Here is a 19,985-nt window from a genome sequence, read left to right as displayed (position 1 = left end):
TCTGGTTATTTGATCATAGCATTTTTCCCTCCTTAAAACTTCTATTTCCCACTCCCATTTCCTGCCTTTCCCTGGTTTATCTCCACTATTGTTCAGGACATCTCAAGGATCATCTGTTCCAGGGATCTTTCTCTGACACTTCCTGCTGGGCTCAGTGCCCATCATCTTGTTCCAACAACACCCTGTGCCTTTTTTATTGTACCTAAAAAAGATATGTCAAAGTCATCTATATATTCAGGCCTGCCTTGCCCACAAGACTGTAAGGTCCTCAAGGCAAGAATGCTATCTTTTCAATCTTTGTATTTTTAGTGCCTAGCACAGTGGTTGACAAATAATAGAATCTCAATAAATATTTGTTGGCATGAACAGATTTGAGCTCCTTATTGTACTATAAAATTAAATATACTTGTTCTTTATTTCCCAAAGAAGTTCTCAGGGTACTAATGTAGATTTATACATACTTGGAGCTTTCATGAGGTTGACCATGGGCGTGTTGAAGTTGTAGAGATAGATTACTGTTAAATTATTTTTCATACCATAGAGTCATAGAAGAGGAAGAAACATACCCATGATATCAATGTATGTTGTGCCAAAAGTATGAACAGTGGTATGTTAAACTTCAGTTTGCCATGCCACAGCCAAAAGTGTTCTGAGAGTATCGGCAGAGTAATTCTTGTTTAATGCAATGAACAATCATGAAACCCATTGAATAATAGGATTCCATTTTGCCTTGTCTTCAAAACTCTCTGGCATAGGTATTTTGAGTAATGGTGTTCGATGTTATTTTAATTTTAAGTATTTGCTTTATAAGCCTAACATATTCTTTTTTCCATCTCTCTAGAATGTTTCAGACGTTTAAAGAATGGTTTTGGTTGGAACGGTTCTGGCTTCCTCCAACAATAAAGTGGTCAGATCTTGAAGATCATGATGGACTTGTCTTTGTAAAACCCTCTCATTTGTACATGACAATTCCGTATGCTTTCGTCTTGCTGGTTATCAGACATTTCTTTGAAAAGTAAGTAGTATTTGTGTGTCTTTCCTTCCCATTCCTCTTCTTTGCCCCAACTCTGGAATACTGGAATCTTTGTAAGAACGTTAAATAATCTGTTGTTCAGAGGTGGCCATTAATGGGCTACAGATTTCTGGGGGAGTTCATCAAATAGTATATACACCAAACATTATCTAGAAGCTGAACAAATGAAAATTAGGAGCACAATCTCCTCAAGTGTGTTAGTTTCACAGTGAAGAAAATTGAGGTCAAGAGATGTTAAGGATCATAGGACTTATTAGTGCCAGTGACAACGTGGGGACCCACTTCATCTTCCATGTCGCATGCTGTCTGACAAAGGATAAATGTTCCCAGAAGGTCAGTGCTAGAAGAGTCTGTGTCACTTTAGAATGCCTATAAAATAGCAAAAATGGCTCATTAAAGACCAAACTTAATATTTGCTTTATAGCATAATTTTAAAGGTTTACTGAAAGTTTTAATAAGCAGTCCTTCATTCCAAAGTATAAGGAAATCAAAGAAAAAATATCAATTTGCTTTCTCAGAAAAAGCAAACTTTTCTTTTTCTTTAATTTAATTTAAATAGATACTGCTTCCAACCTTTTTATTAAAACTGTGCTTGTGTTATGATAACAGGAGATAAATGTTCATCTGTAATCTCCATGGCTGTCTCTATTTCAAAAACTGTTATTAGCACATTAACTTTTTTGGAGCAAAAAGAATATTTGAATGTCAAAGTTGGAAAAACTTAAGACAAAACTTGATAAAGATCATTTAGTCCAAGACTAACTGTAATTCAGATCATATGTTTATAACCATTTGCAGGGTCCTTATCTCAAGAGTTAGTTTGACCAACTCTGCTTCATAGACTCTCCAAAAGGTTTTTGTGCAAATAACAACTTTACTTGGGCCAACAATGTGCTATTGCTATCGAGAGGAAGAGGAAGCCCCTGGATACCACTTAAACTTTAGCTGGAAACATTCGCAAATGTTCTTCCTTTTTGACCATTAATTCCACTTTTTACTCACATGTTTGGATTTGTCAAAGAATGCATAAATAAAGTAGGATTTGCTGCTGCACGTCCGATTTAGCAAATTACTTTCTACTACCCTGAACTCCTTGCTTGTCTTGCATAGCATGTGGTGATCTTTGAATTTGGCATCCAGGTCTTCTCCTGATTTGCACTGCTGATTTCCCACTTCTCGGTGGACAGCTCCATTTTTTACATTTTGATCAGGACTAGAACTAGAAAATTCTTTTGGTTGCCAAAGCAGCACAGCTGTGGAGGACCAACTTGCTCTGTCTTAGCCTAGGCTGCTCCAACAATAATCAGGAAGGAATCCAATCCTCTTGTAATTCCTAGGACCATTCTTGCTTCTTCTCAAGGGATTAAGTATGGTCTATGTCATTTTTCCAATCTCCTCATGTAGCTTTAACTCCCAATAATTCACCCTTAGCTTTTTCCATTCACTACAGAAAATGATGTGTTGGTCCACTAGCCTCACATCTCTGTTTGAATGCAATAGAAGTAAGGAAAATCTAACTTGGAAGTGAGATTATGTCTTTTGAAGCATGCATTTATATCTTTTTCAAGGTTTACCATATCATTTGCATTAGATTAAACCACATATGTCATAAATAAAATATTGCTTACACCTTGCATTTGAATAGAAACTTACAGTTTAACAAGTACATAAAATCACAACTGATGTGATCTCAGTCAAGAAAATAAGAAGTGAGTAACCTGGCCAAGATCACAGTTAGTATTCAAGGGGTAGATTTGGGACATGAACTGACATGTTATGACACCAAGTTCAGGGCTGTTGGGTTTTTCTTTTCCCATTATACCAGTACTTCTTGGACTTTCACAGTACAATACTCCTGATGGCAGACAAGAGTTAGTTAGTATCTCTTGAAAATACAGAAAAGATAAGCTAGCAAATGTGAAATTTTCTGAACTATCTTAAAAACTCATGTAAATTTGATACTGTTTCAGCATCTCCCACAATGTATTTATCACACGAAACCTTTCTTCTTTGGTCCTAGACTGTGTTTATATTACACGTACTCATTCCATGAAGTGACCAGTAGCTGTGATTTGGCTGGTTCATTTTTATCCCTTAGTGCTAGCCAGGAGCCATTTAAGATCAGAAAGTGATGTCCCTTCCTAGAATAGCAAGAACGGAGAGAGAGAATTGATAAAGAACAAAGAAGTAGATCATTTGAAAGGGACTGACATTTGCTTTGTATTTTGGACTCCTTTTCCTTCTAAGTTTTAGCTTGTGGCATATATGTATGTGCATGTTGTTGTTGCTGACTGGGGTTGGTAGTGGGGAGTCCAGCACAGCACTTTCTAACCAGTTTTTCCAGACTCTTCTATGCATTCCTTTATGTGTCTGAAAAGTGATTTAAAGGGGATCTGAGCCACTCAAATTTAAATACTTGTGGAATAAACACATTGTCTCAAAGTAAATTGTGGTCCCAGAAGGGTCAAGGCAAGGACGGAGGTGGTAAAGTCAAAAGGTAATCTTTTTTCTTTCATTTAATTGTGCCTTGAATACACTCCCCATTTCTACCATTTCTACTGAGCAACATAAGCTCATGATGGGCTAATATGTCCTCATTCTTCAAAGAAGGAAAGGTGGAATGACCCATCTGTAGCCATTTCCAAAAGTTGAAGAAGGATTGTTATTAACTGTCCTAAATTGAAATAGTCTCAAAGTATGTACATTAGACTCAAATGTTATCTGAGACTTACACTGCTCCAGATATTTTGTTCTCTCATATAAACCCCGGCTTGGGGTGCCTGGGTGGCTCGGTCGGTTGAGCGGCCAACTCTGGCTCAGGTCATGAGCTTACAGTCCATTAGTCTGTGAGTTCGAGCCCCACCTCAGGCTCTGTGCTGACAGCTCAGAGCCTGGAGCCTGACTTGAGTTCTGTGTCTCCCTGTCTCTCTCTGCACCTCCTCCACTCGTACCCTGTCTCTCTCTCTCTCTCTCTCAAAAATAAATAAACATTAAAAAATTTTTTTTTAATAAATAAAATAAACCCCGGCTTAAACTCTGTTCAAAGAGTCTTTGAATCCTTCGTTAGCAACTGGGAATCGACCATTATTATGCCAGTGGGTTATTGTTTCTGTTTAGGAGAAGTATTTAATTTTTTTTTATGTTTATTTATTTTTGAGAGAGAGAGAGAAAGCAGGGGAGGGGCAGAGAGAGAGGGAGACACAGAATCCAAAGCAGGCTCCAGGCTCTGAGCTGGCAGCACAGAGCCCTACATGGAGCTTCAACTCACAAACTGCATCATGACCTGAGCCGAAGTTGGACGCTTACTGAGTCACCCGGGTGCCCTGTTGTTAAGGAACAGTATTTAGACTTCACATGCTTAATATCTGCCTAGGGCTGCCTTCCTTTTATTCTATAAAAGAATATTGAAAAAAGGGGAGGGGGATCTCAAATTGCTAGGCTTTTGGCTCCCAGGCAACTGATGAAGTGCCAGATGAAGAGGGGGCTGTCTGGGTGTCTGCATGGGGCCATCTGAAGGCTCAGTTCTGCAATAGTAGCAAACCTGAGAGACTCATTCCTTGGCAATTAACCTAACATTGAACCGTTTACATGGGAGCAGAAGTTCGCATTCTTTTTTCTTCCTCTTGGACATTTTTTTTTATATTCCATATCCATAAAATGAAAGTTCAGGCAAGTTAATCTCTAAGGTATTTCTACAGTTAAGACCTGTCTCCCTTCTCTTTTCAGTTTATCAAATATTTTTATACTCCATTCTTTTCTCCTTTTTCAAAGCAGAGTTTTAAATTAAGTGCCTCTTCATAATTATTTGTACTTACATCAGATGAAGTGATTGATTTTCCAGATTTATTTGAAAAGGAAAGATAATGCTAAAATAGAAAACTATATACTTCCTGTGTTTCATCAAAAATGTTATTTCTGTCCTTGAAACCTGGGCATCTTAAAAAAAACGAGACCATATTTCTCTTTTTTGGTTAAATTAATAATTTTAATACAGGTGGGTTCCTCAGATCAGGAAGTATGCTATGGATATGTATATTCACCCATTGTATATATTTATCCATATACTAATCTCCCACATGACCCTCTAGAGTGGAATGTTACACTTTACTCGGCTTTGAGGTTGGTTGTATTCCTTTACTGCATAAAGCTTTTTTTGGCTCAATTCTGCTTTGCTTTTAAAATTGTTCCTAATTTCTTCATTTCTAACATTTGAAAGAGCATTGAGTGACTCTGACTGAGAACATTGCCATATTAAAACATTGTATATTTGTGTTATTCTATTAGTAAAAACAATGAATGTTTCCCTCCCAATAAAACGTTTCAACTCGTAGGTTGGACAAATGAACAAATTCCATTATTTATCCAAAACCTTGTCAAATATGTATTTGAAGACTTTGTTCGTTTCAAGGACATCTTAGTTTTTGTTTGATTTGGACATTTTATGTGAAGGGAAAATTAATCATAGTTCTCAAATCATAGCATTCTCTCTTTGGTCTGTGTAAGACCTCTTGACTGATTGATTTGAATTAACTCTTTTCATTAATTACCTTTCATCCTTGTTTCCTAGTCCCATTCCTGCCCTCTGGGTTCTAATGGATTTGATGGCTTTTTGTTTGTATGACCCAGCAAAACATATGCATAAACAAAGTGCATGTTATCGTTGGTTGACATAAACGGTATTGTGATGAGACCTCATTTTCTTTCTTCTTTGTAAAAATGCAGCCTTGTGTTTTATGATCTATCCACATTGCTCTATGTACATGTGGTGCATACTTAGTTTGTTTTTCTATGTCTTTGAAATGTATGGGCCATTTCCAGGAGAATTCAGTCCATTTGGAAGTTGGATTGGCTTATATATTTTATCAAATTGTTTTAGAAAAAAATTTATTCAACTCCCACGGTCATAAAAAAGTGAATTGAAGAGCTAAATGATCATTCATAACCAAAAATTTCTGGCGTTTAATTAAATACAGAAACCTCTAAGTAAGTACTAAAATAGACTGACCTGGCAGAAGATCGAGCCTTTGTTAGAACTGAAGAAAGAATAGGGACATATCGTTATTTTTTAAGATCAGCTTTATTGGGGTATGATTTACATATAATAGAGTTCATCCAAAACTTGATGCCTTTTAACCACTATACAGTCGTGTAACCATCACCACAATTATGACATGGAAGATTTCCATCAGCTTAGAGACTTCCCTGTACCCTGTCTGGTTTATCTTCTCCCTTCCTACTAGCCCCTGGCAATCACTGATATGCTTTCTATCAGCATAATTTGCCTTTTCTATTACTAGAAATGTAATCATGTAGATCATAGTCTTTTGTGTCTGGCTTCTTTCATTGAACATAATGCACTGGAGATTGTTTTCATGTTGTTGTATGTATCAGTGATTCCTTGTCATTGCTGGGTAGTCTTTCAACACTGATACACCACAATTCATTTATCCTTCAACTAATTGTTGGAAATTTGGATTGTTTATAGTTTTTAGCTATTACAAATAAAGGTGCTATGAATATTTGAGTACAAGAATTTATAAGGACACATGTTCTTGTTTCCCTTGGTAAACTGCTAAAGTATTTGCTCTTCAAAAGACATTGTTAATGTATGTCTATACATACATACAATGGATTTTTATTCATTAATAAAAAGGAATAAACTCCAAATATATCCCCAAATACAAATGGACCTCAAAAACATTAAGTTCAGTGAAAGGAGCCAGATATAAGCAATCACATATTATTTTATGATTCCATTACATTAAATATCCAAAAAAGACAAAGTTGTAAAGGCAGAAAATAGATTAGTGATTTCCTGGGGCAGGGGTGAGAGGGAACAAGATTAACAGTAAATATGCATAAGGGATTAGATCGGGACAATGAAAATCTTCTAAAGCTGATTTGTGGTGATGATTCTAAACTTGGTAAATTTACTTTAAAAAACACTGAATAGTATATTTGGAAAAGGTGAATTATATGATATGCAAAAATGCCTTAATGCTTATTATTTTTTTTAATGTTTATTTATTTTTGAGAGCCAGAGTGTGAGTGGGGGAGGGGCAGAGAGAGAGAGAGAGACAGACAGACAGACAGAATCTGAAGCAGGCTCCAGGCTCTGAGCTGTCAGCACAGAGCCCAAAGTGGGGCTCAAACTCATGAACCCTGAGCCGAAGTTGGATGCTCAACTGACTGAGCCACCCAAGGACCCCGCCTTTGTGGTTATTTTTAAAAATGTAAATAGAATGAAAAGACAAGCCACAGCCTGGGAGAAAATATATGCAAAACATGTATCTAATGAGGGACTAAAATTCAGAATATATAAAGAACTCTTATAATTAAATAATAATAAACAAAAAAATTACTTGATTTTTAAAATGGCAGAAGGCTTGAATAGATAATTCACCAAGGATATACAAATGGCAAGTAAACACATGAAAAGCTGTCCAATATCCTTAGTCATTAGCAAATGCAAATTAAAACCACTACACCCTGGAAATTAACAAAAATGTCAAAGTTCCTCTAAAAATTCTGTCTTCCCTAAAGGCAATCAGAAAACTAGCAAAATTGTCAAAATAAACTTTTCCGAATTCATAATTAACAATCCAGGGATTGTTATTTAAGAAAAACAACTGACTCTTGGAAGGAATAGCAAGCTTTGTGGCATATTAACTTCCCTATTTCTATCCTTCCTTTCCACCTCTGTGATAGCCTTGAAAAACCAACAACCTGTAATTTCAGTGGAAACCATCACCTTGGCAGCCATTGAAGGGAGCAGAAGAGAGTTAGAGCTCCTTCAAAGCATAATTACCAGAGAATTATCCTTACCTGACCTGTCTTGTGGTTGCCTAGAATACAGTACTTATAAGGCTGTTGTACTGGATCTGACTCAGAAAAGTCTTTCCTTGAGGGTGCTTGTCTAAAACAAGTAGAGGCAATAGTTTAACTTTGAAACTGCCTGAGGTAGTAGATAACAATTGGGACAAACAATAGATTAAGCAAAATACTTAAAAAGGAAAACTGGAAAGGTTCCTGGGTGGCTCAGTTGGTTAAACATCCAACTCTTGATTTCAGCTCAGGTCAGGACATCCCAGTTATGAGACTGAACCCCACAATGGGGTTCCCACTGACTGTGGAGGTACTTAAGATTCTGTCTCTTTCCCTCTCCCTCTCTCTCTGCCTCTCCCCTCCCCCCCGTCAAAAATAAAATAAAAATAAAATAAAATAAAATGAAATAAAATAAAATAAAATAAAATAAAATAAAATAAAATAAAATGGAAAATGAGATGTCCATAGAGGGCTTTGAAAAGATCGGACATATTCTTGGAAATCAGAAGGCCACTTGAAGTTGTAGAGCTTTGAGTATGCCCAGGGCTATCCATGTGCCCAGGAAAGATCTGAGAAGGCCCTTAGCTCTCACCTCTGGATGATCTTGAGGCTCTGTGCAAAGAGAAAGTGAAGGCTAAGGCAAAGTTGGCAACTGCCTAGCTGAGTGCTGAAGGTGTGTCCCAAAATGTATGCAGAGCTCCTTGGCAAAGACTGAGAGAATTATTGGTTCCAGGCATTTAAGGAAATCTATGTCCAATCATGAAATGATACCTAAACTAATCCAATAGAGACTCCACTGCCCAAACATGACGAAGAATACAGACTTCACAGATCAGTTCAAAAGAGGAACTAAGTAAACAAATGGACAATGATAACAAACAGCAAAACAAACAAACTCTGAGGAGAGGGACAATTTCATTTCTAGAATTGACACATCATATTATTTAACATGTCTGATTGTCAACAAAACTTATAAGGCATGTAAAGAAACAAGGAAGAATGGTTCATGCACAGGAAAAAAATAGTAATCAGTAGAAAGTGTCCCCTACAAAGCCTAGATGTTGGACTTACTAGACAAAAACTCTAAATCAGCTATTTTAAATATGTTCAAAGAACTAGAGAAAACCATGCTTGAGAACTAAAGGAGGGAATGAGAACAATGTCCCACCAAATCAAGAATATCAATAAAAAGATTATAGTTAGAAATTATAAAAGAAATAAGAAATTTTGGAGTTGAAAAGTACAATAACTCATGAAAAACTCACTAGAGGAGTCCAACTGCATATTTGAGCAGGTAGAAGAGTCATCAGTCTGAGTAAGAGAAAGGAAATAAAAGAATGAAAGAAAATGAAGAACCTTGGAGAGATGTGGGATACCAGGAAGCATAACGACATATGCATAATGGAAGTTCCAGAAGAAGGGGAGAAAATGAATAGGATAGAAAATATTTGAGGAAATATGGCCCAAAATTTCCCCAAATTTGATGACAAACATTAATATACACATCCAAGAGGCTAAACAAATTCCAGGTAGGGTAAATTTAAAGAGATCAGCAGCTAGATACATCACAGTCAAAAGACAAAGACAATGAATCTTGAAAGCTCGAGAGGAGCATCTATCATATACAAGAGATCTTCAATAAAATTAAGAGTCGATGTCTTATCAGCAACCATAGAAGCCAAAGGCAGTTGGAAGACATATAAAAAGTGCTGAAATGAAAAAAAAAAGATACTATCAACTGAACAAGCTATCTTTCAAGATGGAAGAAAAATTAAGACATTCTCTGATGAACAAAAACTGGAAGAATTTGTTGCTTCCAGAGCCATCCTACAAGATATATTAAAGGAAATCCTTCAGACTGAAATTAGAGGACAGAAGACAGTAACGTGAATCCACAGGAATAAATAAAAAGCACTTCCAGTAAAGTCACCTACATAAGAAATAAAAAGGGGGCGCCTTAGTGGCCTAGTTCGTTAAGTGTGCAACTCTTGATTTCATTTCAGGTCATGATCTCACTGTTCCATGAGTTTGAACTCCTCATTGGGCTCTGCACTGACAGTGTGGAGCCTGCTTGGGATTCTCTCTCTCCTGTCCCTCTGCCCCTCCCTGCCCTCAAAATAAATAAATAAACTTAAAAAAAAAAGAAATAAAAAGAAAGTATACACACAGTTTTAATTTATAACACATTTTCCTCCTATCTGATTTAAAAGACAACTGCATAAAACTGAAATCATGAATCTGTGTTGATTAGCATATAATTTATAAATGTATGATTTATATGATAATAACAGCACAGAGAGGGGAGGTAATGAAGCTTTTGTATATTGCTAAAATTATTTTGGTATTAATCTGAACTATGATGTTATAAATGAAAATGCCAATTGTAATCCCTAGGTTAACCACTAGGAAAAATATTTTAAAAGAAGAATATTTTAAGGAAGAGAGAATTAAAAAGATACACTTAAATATCTAACACAAAAGGAGATAGCTTATGGAAGAATAGAGAAATAACAGACATAAGATATATAGAAAACAAATAACAAAATAACAGACCTAAATCCTGTTTTATCAGTAATTAAATATAATTTGCATTAATGTAAATACTTAAGTATTTAATGTAATTAAATACTCCAACTAAAAGGCATAGATAGGAGAGATGGATAGAAATACATGATCCAACTATATGCTTTCTAGAAGAAATACACTTGAGGTTCAAGGACATAAATAGGTTGAAAGTAAAAGTATGGAAAAAGTAAGCAAACAGTAACCAAAAGAGAACTGGAGTGGCTGTACTAATATCAGACAATTTAGACTTTCATAGATTTTTAAATTGTTACAGAGACAAGGACATTTTATAATGTAAAAGGGCAAATATATCAAGATGATATAATAATTATAACCATATATGCACCTAACAACAAAGTTGTGAAATACATGAAGCAAAAACTGACAGAATTGAAGGGAGGAATAGGCAACAAATAGCTGTGAATGTCTATATCTCACTTTTTAAAATATTTATTTATTTCTTTATTTAGAGACAGCGCAAAGTGGGGGAGGGGCAAAAAGAGAGGGGGACAGAGGATCTAAAGCAGGTTCTATGCTGACAGCAGAGAGCCCAGTATGGGACTTGAACCCACAAACTGTGAGATTATGACCTGACTGGAAGTCCAACCCTTAACCGGCTAAGCCACTCAGGTGCTCCTATATCTCACTTTTAATAATGCATAGAATTAGGGGAGAGATTAAAAAGGAAATAGAAGACTTGATCAGCACTATAAACCAACTTGATCAACACTACAGACATCTGTAGAACATAGCACCCAATAACAGTGGAAGACACATTCTTCTCATGTGCACAAGGAGCATTCTCTAGGATAAACCATATGTTAGGCCATAAAACAAGTCTCAATAATGTAAAAAAATGGAAATCATACCAAGTATGTTTTCCAATCACAATGAAATGAAATTAGAAGTCAGTAGCAGAAAGAAATTGGGAAATGAGCAAATATGTGGCAATTGAACAGCATACTTCTAAATAACCAATGAGTTAAAGGAGGAATCATGGTAAATTAGAAAATACTTTGAGATGAATGACAAAGAGAACATAATATCAAAACTTATGAGATGCAGCAAAAAACAGTGAGCAGAAGGAAATTTATAGCTGTGAACACCTATATTAAAAAAGAAGGAAGATCTCAAATCAGTAATCTGACCTTCTACCTTAATAAACTAGGAAAGGGACCCCTGGGTGACTCAAGTCATGGCCTCAAAGATCATGAGATTGAGCCTCACATCAGTGTCCTTGCTGTTTTGGGGATTCTTCCTCTCCCTCTGTCTTTGCCCCTCCCCTGCTCACACTCACGCTCTCTCTCTCTGTCTCTCTCTCTCTGTCTCTCAAAATAAATAAAATAAACATTAAAAAAAAAGAAGATGCTAGAAAAAAAAAGAGCAAACTAAACTTATAGCAAGCAGAAGTTAGGAAATAATAAGGATTAGATTGGAAAGTCAGTGAAAACCAGTACACACCCAGTAGAATTGTTGAGATTGAAAAGACTGGCAATACCAAGTGTTGGCAGGGATATGGAGTAACTGGAACTCTGGCACTTTACTGGCAGGAATGCAGTGTGGTACAGCCATCTTGGAAAACAGTTTGCCAGTTTCTTATAAAGTTAAGTGTATACTTGTCCTATCAATTCCACTCTGAGATATTTACCCAAGAATCAGGCTATTTTTCTCATAAGTTGGAACTTCAGGTAAGAACACAGTAATTCTTTTTTTTTTTTTTTTAACGTTTATTTATTTTTGAGACAGAGAGAGACAGAGCATGAACGGGGGAGGGTCAGAGAGAGGGAGACACAGAATCTGAAACAGGCTCCAGGCTCTGAGCTGTCAGCCCAGAGCCTGACGCGGGGCTCGAACTCATGGACCGCGAGATCATGACCTGAGCCGAAGTCGGCCGCTTAACCGACTGAGCCACCCAGGCGCCCCTAGAACACAGTAACTCTTTAAGAGAATATCACCAAATAAAACTTTTCAGAACTGCACCTGGGTGGCTCAGTTGGTTAAGCATTCGACTCTTGGTTTCAGCTCGGACCATGATCTCATGGTTCATGAGTTCAAGCCCCACACTGGACTCAGAGCTGATGGCGCAGAGACTGCTTGGGAATCTCCCTCTCCCTCTTTCTCTGCCCTTCCCCTGCTCGTGCTCTCTCTGTCTCTCAAAATAAATAAATAAACTTAAAAATATAATAAAATTATTCATTTTAATCCCTAGGAGTCTTAAAACGAAACTCTAAGTGAAATGGCTTATCCTAATTCCTGGATCTTATAAATAAATATATTTGGGTGTACATAAAGTAGATTTGAGAACAGAATGCAACTTATTTTTTTAAGTTATTGCTTGTATAAGAGGGTCTCAAAATTTGCTCTCCTTGAACTTCTTTGTCAGCCAGAGGTTGGTTGTAGATAGCCCAAGAACAACATGACCCAATGACTGATCCTTCATTTGGAACCTAAAGTTACAGCTTGAGTTTTCTGGTGTCATTGTGGGTTCATTCTCAGATTTTGGACTTACTTTCTTTCATATTTTGTAGGTTTATTGCCATGCCTCTAGCAAAAGCATTTGGCATTAAAGAGGAAGTTAGAAAGAAGATTATACCAAATACCATCTTAGAGAATTTTTTCAAATGTTCCACAAGGCAACCATCTCAAGTAAGTACAAAGTCTTTGTTTTGGGATTAAAAAAAAAAAAAAAAAAACAACTCCTTTCTTAATGTTTCAGTCACCAGTGGTTTACCTCATCTGTACAAGATATCTGTTCCAGTTAACCATTAAATGATTTGATTCATTTGGATTTTTTCCCTCTATTGAGGGCATATGTTATATGTTTGGAATGCATTCCAGACATAATATAAAATGACAAGTAAATATTATAATATAAAATAACCAATGTTCGTAGCTGAACTATTGTGTTCAACTACAGTGTTTAACAATCAATGCCATAATTTAGGTATAAAGATCAAAATTAAATTTTGGAGGGTAGATATGCCAAGTATACTAATATATACACAAAGTACAAAATATACTTATACAAAAGTATACTAATCATAAAAGACCGTTGTTAAGGCAGAGTAGCTCCTATCTGAGACTTCTGATGATTGTGGCACCATTGATATACATTGCACACATTTTTAAAGTCTTCACTGGGATGGCTTTTGTGAGAAGGGGCACTTTATTTTATCCAAGGCCTCAACACATTCAAAAATGTGCTGTGCTCCTACGATGCCCCAGAGATAGAATTTTTAGGAAAGTCAGAATTCTATTCACAATACAAGGTGCACTTAAATGAGATGTTGTAGTGCACTGCTTGTGTGCATAACATTAAAAAAAAAGGTTTTGATGTAATGGCTGTAAAAAAGATAGTGTCTAGGCAAGTCTAGTTTCATTTTCCCACCATAGTTAAAATGAGAGATGGAATACAAACTGTTTCAAAAGTGGCACACCCTTTATGATGACTACAGACAGCAATCACCGGTAATTTTGGAAGTCGAGAGTGTATGCTAACACAATTTAGAATAGATAGATTTTTTTACAGTTTATTTATTTTGAGAGAGAGAGAGAGAACAGGTGAGGAGCAGAGAGAGAATCCCAAGCCAGCTCTGCAGTACGGAGCCTGATGCAGGGCTCGAACCCACGGACCGTGAGATCATGACCTGAGCTGAAGTCAAGAGTTGGTCAATTAACCGAGTGAGCCACCCAGGCGCCCCTAGGATAGGTAGATTTTTAAGGGTGCTGAACTTTATTTGCTGAATTCAGTTGTTTCATGATAACTGTTTCTATTGTTGGTCTGGTGGGCTCCCTGCCCAAAGAAGGCATGTGGAAGTCTGAGCACATAGCATGAGGCATCATGTCCAGAATAGTTCACAGCTAGCCAGCACTGTCTGTAACTCATTCTGCCCTCAGCTTCTGTCCTGGAACTCTTTGTTTTTTCTAAAATGAGGACAGTCTGACAAGCCATTTCCACGTGTTCTTTATTTCCACCTGCTGTAAATGACTGCTGTTGTTTAATTCAGTACTGTTGTTACTACTGGTGATGATAGTGCCCACACATCATTTCACATTTCTTGAAATGTGTTTATGAGAAATTGGGACTCTTTCAGAGAGTCCCTATTATTTTTCTCTCTTTCTGTTTGAGGACAATGAACTTGGGTAATACCTTATATAACACATAAGGAACTGTGCTATGCTACCCATCACTTGCTATATTCGTTATAGCAAAACCTTCAGGTCAGCTTTTAGGAAATTTAAAATTATGTAGAAAATTTTATCTTTATCAAGTCTCCCTGCTGTGGAGAGAAAAGAGCCATGTGACAGTTGAAGAAGTACTAACATAACATCTTGCACAATTTTCTGTGCATTGGAGGTATTGTTTTATATATCAATAAGAAAATACTTCTAGAGACTTTTGTTTGCAAGAGGATTCTATCCCAATAATATTAGAGTGTATGAAGCCAGTATTGTCAAGACTGACATTCAACCAGATTCATCTGTGCTCTAAAACAGAAAATAAATTGCTTCAAATCATGTTCGAGTGCTATTTCTAGATGCAATTTATTAAGCAGATATCTGTAGAAATGATGGGATAATAAAATTGAGTTGTTCCCAGATTTGAGAAGATTCCAGTATGAGAGCAGGGACTTTCTTTTGCTCACTGCCGAATGTCCAACATCTAGAATGGTGCCTGGCACTTGTGAATAGAGGCCCACTAAATATTTTCGAATGACTGAATATATAAAACTTTTATAACAGTCAAACTAGACCCAGAACCCTTTCAGTCTACAAGCAAATAGGATATAGTGCTGCAGCATAGCAGTATATGTCCTACTGTGGACCAACCAACAGCATTTGAAGCATGTCCTCTGTTTCGAGGAATCAATTCTTGCTTGCAAAGTATTTCAGAAGTAAAGGAATGCTTTTTCTTAAATGATTTTCAGCCCATGGTGTCCTTTCTGGGTTCAGCCATAATCTCTGGCACTGATGTAGCACAGGATAGTTTGCACAGCACGTTTTCCCTCAGGAGCCCCCAAATCCTGTAACCATCCCCGTGAGGTGATACAGGAAGCAAGCACTTATGCTGTTAGCACCCCATTTCCACAGGGGGTCAGAAGAAGTGCTCCGGGCTACCCAGCGATGAAGTAGCAGAACTGGGTCCTCTGCTTTCAGTTCCCTGTCATATTTTGTTATGGAAATTCTGTGTTCTTGCTTCCTGTGAGGGAGTTTGATGCACATGGGGCTCGTGGGTTAGGGAATCTAGACTTCCAGAGTTGTCCAGCACGAGGTCCTTGCTGTGAGAGCAGAGGGATTGGACAAAAAGGCCAAAGATGTCCATCTCCAGATGTGTTCCTACGCCTCTATTCAGTTCACACCGCAAGAGGGGGACTTAACAGTGCAAATGTCCAGTCACCCCCAAGATAGATCCCCAACAAAGCCCCCCTTGATGTGAGCCTAGCCACATTTTCCCTCCTTTCCTCTTCCTATGTTTCTACCCAGCCAGACTTCTTTCTGTTCCTCAGGCATTCCCTGTGCATCCACACTCTCATCTCCAGACGACCTCACGTGCTGGACCCTCTGCCGGGACACTTCCCTTCTTTATCCTCTCGTTCTCAGGGCATTTTTCAGGGTATGTGTGACTTCCAGGAACTGCTTACACAGAGTTAGGTCCCATGGTATCCTAATCTTCCCCTGTCTTAGCACTCTTGGTATTTGACTGGAATTCTTTTATTTTCTTACTTCCTCACCAGACAGACTGTACCCTGTGAAAGGGAGGCCCACATCAGGGTTGCTCATTTGGACCTCCAATGACTGGCACAAGGCCTGCAAGAAGTAGACACCAATCAATGGTTTTGCCAACTCAGTCTCCTCAAGAGCACAAAAGCAAAACAACAACAAAAACAACAGCAGGTGAACCCTTGGCCTATAAAAAGAATAGGTATTAGATAGGGCAGTTTACCAGAGTATAATATGGGCTATATCCTGTTTTTGTTTTGTCTTGTTTTCCTTCTTGCAGATTAAATCACAGGTAGCAATTTAGTAGGGACACAGAAGCTGCAATTAGTCTTTTGCCAGTCTTTAGCATGAGAGCTTCGTTTTGAATTTTATCTACTGTTACCTTGTGCGACTGAACAATTATGTGAATTATGCACAACAACATAGCAGAAACTGTATGACTGAACACAGACTATTGGGTGTCCTGCCACTGGGGAGGCTTTGTTCGGCCCTTGCAGTGTTGATCCACAATTGGTTTTTTTGTTGGGTTTTTTTTGTTTGTTTTTTGGTTTTTGTTTTTTTTTTTTTAATGTTTATTCATTTTTTGAGAGACAGAGAGCCCAAACCAAGTGGGGGAGGAACAGAGAGAGGGGGAGACACAGAATCCGAAGCAGGCTCCAGGCTCTGAGCTGTCAGCACAGATGCGGGGCTCAAACCCATGAACTGCGAGATCATGACCTGAGCTGAAGTCAGATGCTTAACCGACTGAGCCACCCAGACACCCCCAAAATTGGTTTTAAATTTATTTTGATAGGCACCTGGTGGCTCAGTCGGTTAAGCATCTGACTCTTGGTTTGGGCTCAGGTCATGATCTCACGGTTCGTGAATTCAAGCCCCGCGTCAGACTCTGCACTGACAGTGCAGTCTGCTTGGGATTCTCTCTCTCTCCCTCTTGTTGTGGCCCTTCCCTGCTTGCACACCCGCGCTCGCTCTCTCTCTCTCTCTCTCTCTCAAAATAAATAAATAAAAATAAAAAAGAAATTTACTTTGAGGTATTAGTCATCAACATTAAAATCCCTGGTGATTTCACATAAAAGCTCTGTGTGTACACTTGGACTCTGGGAACCATCAGCCAGGGCTTGTTCACGGCCGCACTCTTGGGGGAGGGCACGTGCTTTTCTGTCCACCGCATCTGTAGCTCCTGCTTGTTTCCTCCACACTGAAGCTGAGGGCCAGTATGAAATTTTATTTTTTTCTAGTGACGAGAAAATGGAAATATTTCTTGTACTGGTGTTGGAAAATGAAAGATCAAGAGAGCAGATGTTTCAGAAAATTACAGAGCTAATTTCTCCGTGCTGGCTGAAAGAACTGTGGGTTTAATGTATAAAACCTGCCTGTGTGAAAAGAATACAACTTCCAATCCCACCACGAAACAGACCTGGTCCACTCAATCATGTTTGTTTCTTGTCTGGCCCAAGGAGAACTTCGAGTTTATGACCTTTGGGCTAATCGATCATCCATATTATTTCCAGATTTAAATAATAATTTCTGCCTCCCAGAAGAGAAGCCATCATCACTATTATATTCTGCAATCTTTACTTTTTTTTATGATTGGTATTATTTTGGATTCATTTGAAATAGGCTTTACATCTGATTAAATGTGAAAGTGATGGCCAACACCTGTTTGTGTCTTTCCTGTATTATCTTTTGGAGCCATCAGAAAGATCGTGTGAAAGAACAGAAAGTGCATTAGCCTAAGTTCTTGTCCTTGCTTTCCTATTAACTTTAGGTCTTGGAAAACTTACTAACACCCTTGGTGTTCCAGCTTCTCATAGGAAAGATGAGGCAGTTGGATCTGATCAACATCTAAGCTATGCTTCTCTACCTGGTACCTGGGAAGCCCTCGATAAAACTTAGCTGATTGAGTGAGCTCACATCTGCAGCTTGAATGTATGGGTTGCTGCCAACTTACAGAGAATTGATCGTTTTTAGTAACTCAGAGTGCTGGGACACTAACAGCCTTTTTTTTTTTTTTTTTTTTGCTGTGTATGTGTGTGCGTGATTCCATAAGCAAAAGAGGCAAATTCACTGGCCCAAGATCTAACACACAGTCTCTCTCCTCTCCAGTGCACAAGCTCTTGTAACCCAGTTGCACTGTCTCTTGACTGCTGGCCAATATGACTGCTCTTTATCACTTGTTCATTCATTTTATCGCCTTTCAGGCTGATATTTATGGACTGGCGAAGAAGTGTAACTTGACAGAGCGCCAGGTGGAAAGATGGTTTAGGAGTCGGCGGAATCAAGAGAGGCCTTGCAGGATGAAAAGATTCCAAGAAGCTTGGTAAGTAGGACAGTTCAAGCTTTTGAAATGTCATGATTTTACATGGAGCAGGATGGTCATTTCAGAAAGAACACTGAAGTTGGAGCAGAAGAAGGGTTCGAACCCAGCTCTGTCACTGACCAGTTGGGTGTTTTAGGCTAGTCACCCATTGACCTTCTCTGCTTCAGTTTCCTTCTCCATGAAATGGGGCATGCTATGAGCTCTCTGAAATGAATAGGACATATTATGTATTCACCTTGAAGTCCAGAAAAATAATACAAATGTCTTAACTGGTGTTTATTTTTTCTAAGGTAGAGGTTGGCCCTGCTTCACAAGACTTTATCACCTGTTTCCAAGCACATTCCAATTATTATATCACATTATAAGAGCAGAAAATGAGACAGTGTCTGTTTCTCTGTCTCGCTTGGCTCCTCCCCCCCCCCAGCCCCTCCACCCCTTGCCTGTGGACTGGATGGCCAATTCCTCTGGGTTTCCCAGTTGGTTTTAGCAGAGGAGTCAGGGTAGGCTAGGGTACCAAGTAAGATTTTTCAGAGCTGGCTACTTTGAATATGCTCTGCAGGCAGTGAGGCTGCATTGCACTTATTTTTGGTTTAATTTGGGCTCTGTGTTTTTTTTTTTCCCCCTCCTGTAGAATTTTGTTGTACTTTGGGTTACTCCCTTGGTGGCAGAAATTGATACCTGTGTGAAAAAGGAAGACTAGGTCATCACTCTTACTCTTTTCCTCCTCTTTTGTTTTCCTTTTTTCTTTTTCTTGAGAGAGAGAGAGTGCATGAGTGGGGGAGAGGGGCAGGGAAGAGAGAGAGAGAGAGAGAGAGAGAGAGAGAGTTTCAAGCAGGCCCCATGACCAGTGCAAAGCCCGATGTAGGGGCCTGATCCCACGACCCTGGGATCATAACCTGAGCCGATATCAAGAGTCAGATGCTTGGGCACCTGGGTGGTTCAGTCGGTTAAGCATCCAACTCTTGGTTTCAGCTCAGGTCATGATCTCATGGCTCATGAGCTCGAGTCCCACATCAGGCTCTGGTCTGGTGGTGCAGAGCCTGCTTCGGATTCTCTCTTCCTCCCCCACTCACTCTGTCTCTGTCTTTCTCAAAATAAATAAATAAACTTTAAAAAAAAGAGAGAGAGATGCTCAACTGACTGAGCCACCTAGGCACCCCCTTTTCCTCTGCTTTGCATCCAGACAAATGCTCATTTATTGGGTTGTGTTTGATTCCACATTGTATACACTAATAGCATCCCTTCCTTCTCCCTCTTTCTTACAGTTCTCTCATTGCCAGCGATTTTCACCAGATATATTTTTTTTATTTTAATGGTGAGGTGAATAGCGACCTGATGTAAGAGTGTCAAATAAATAGAGTCTGAGGCTAAGCTTTAATGGCTTCCTTCAGTTTACCTGGATATTCCTGACTGATGTGATCTGGCTGTGATGCTGATCGTGTGTAGGAGTACAGCCCACGTCTTCAGGGTGTCTCAAAACAGTAATTTCTCATCACTGGCTTCCAATGGAAGTTCAATGTG

At 38.4% G+C, this 19,985-nt stretch overlaps 1 protein-coding gene across 1 annotated transcript in view; it reads left to right on the top strand.

Moving 5' to 3' along the window:
- Positions 1–842: 842 nt before the first annotated feature.
- Positions 843–19,985, top strand: part of CERS3 (ceramide synthase 3) — a 78,542-nt gene continuing 59,399 nt past the window's right edge. Inside the window, exons 1-3 of the mRNA XM_030320256.1 lie at positions 843–1,015; positions 12,952–13,069; positions 18,346–18,464. Coding sequence (XP_030176116.1) covers positions 843–1,015; positions 12,952–13,069; positions 18,346–18,464 — 410 coding nt within the window. The remainder of the gene's footprint in view (positions 1,016–12,951; positions 13,070–18,345; positions 18,465–19,985) is intronic.

The sequence above is a fragment of the Lynx canadensis genome, chromosome B3, assembly GCF_007474595.2.
Source record: "Lynx canadensis isolate LIC74 chromosome B3, mLynCan4.pri.v2, whole genome shotgun sequence".
In the NCBI taxonomy this organism is placed as follows: domain Eukaryota; kingdom Metazoa; phylum Chordata; class Mammalia; order Carnivora; family Felidae; genus Lynx; species Lynx canadensis.
This window is presented reverse-complemented; position numbering and strand designations above follow the sequence as displayed.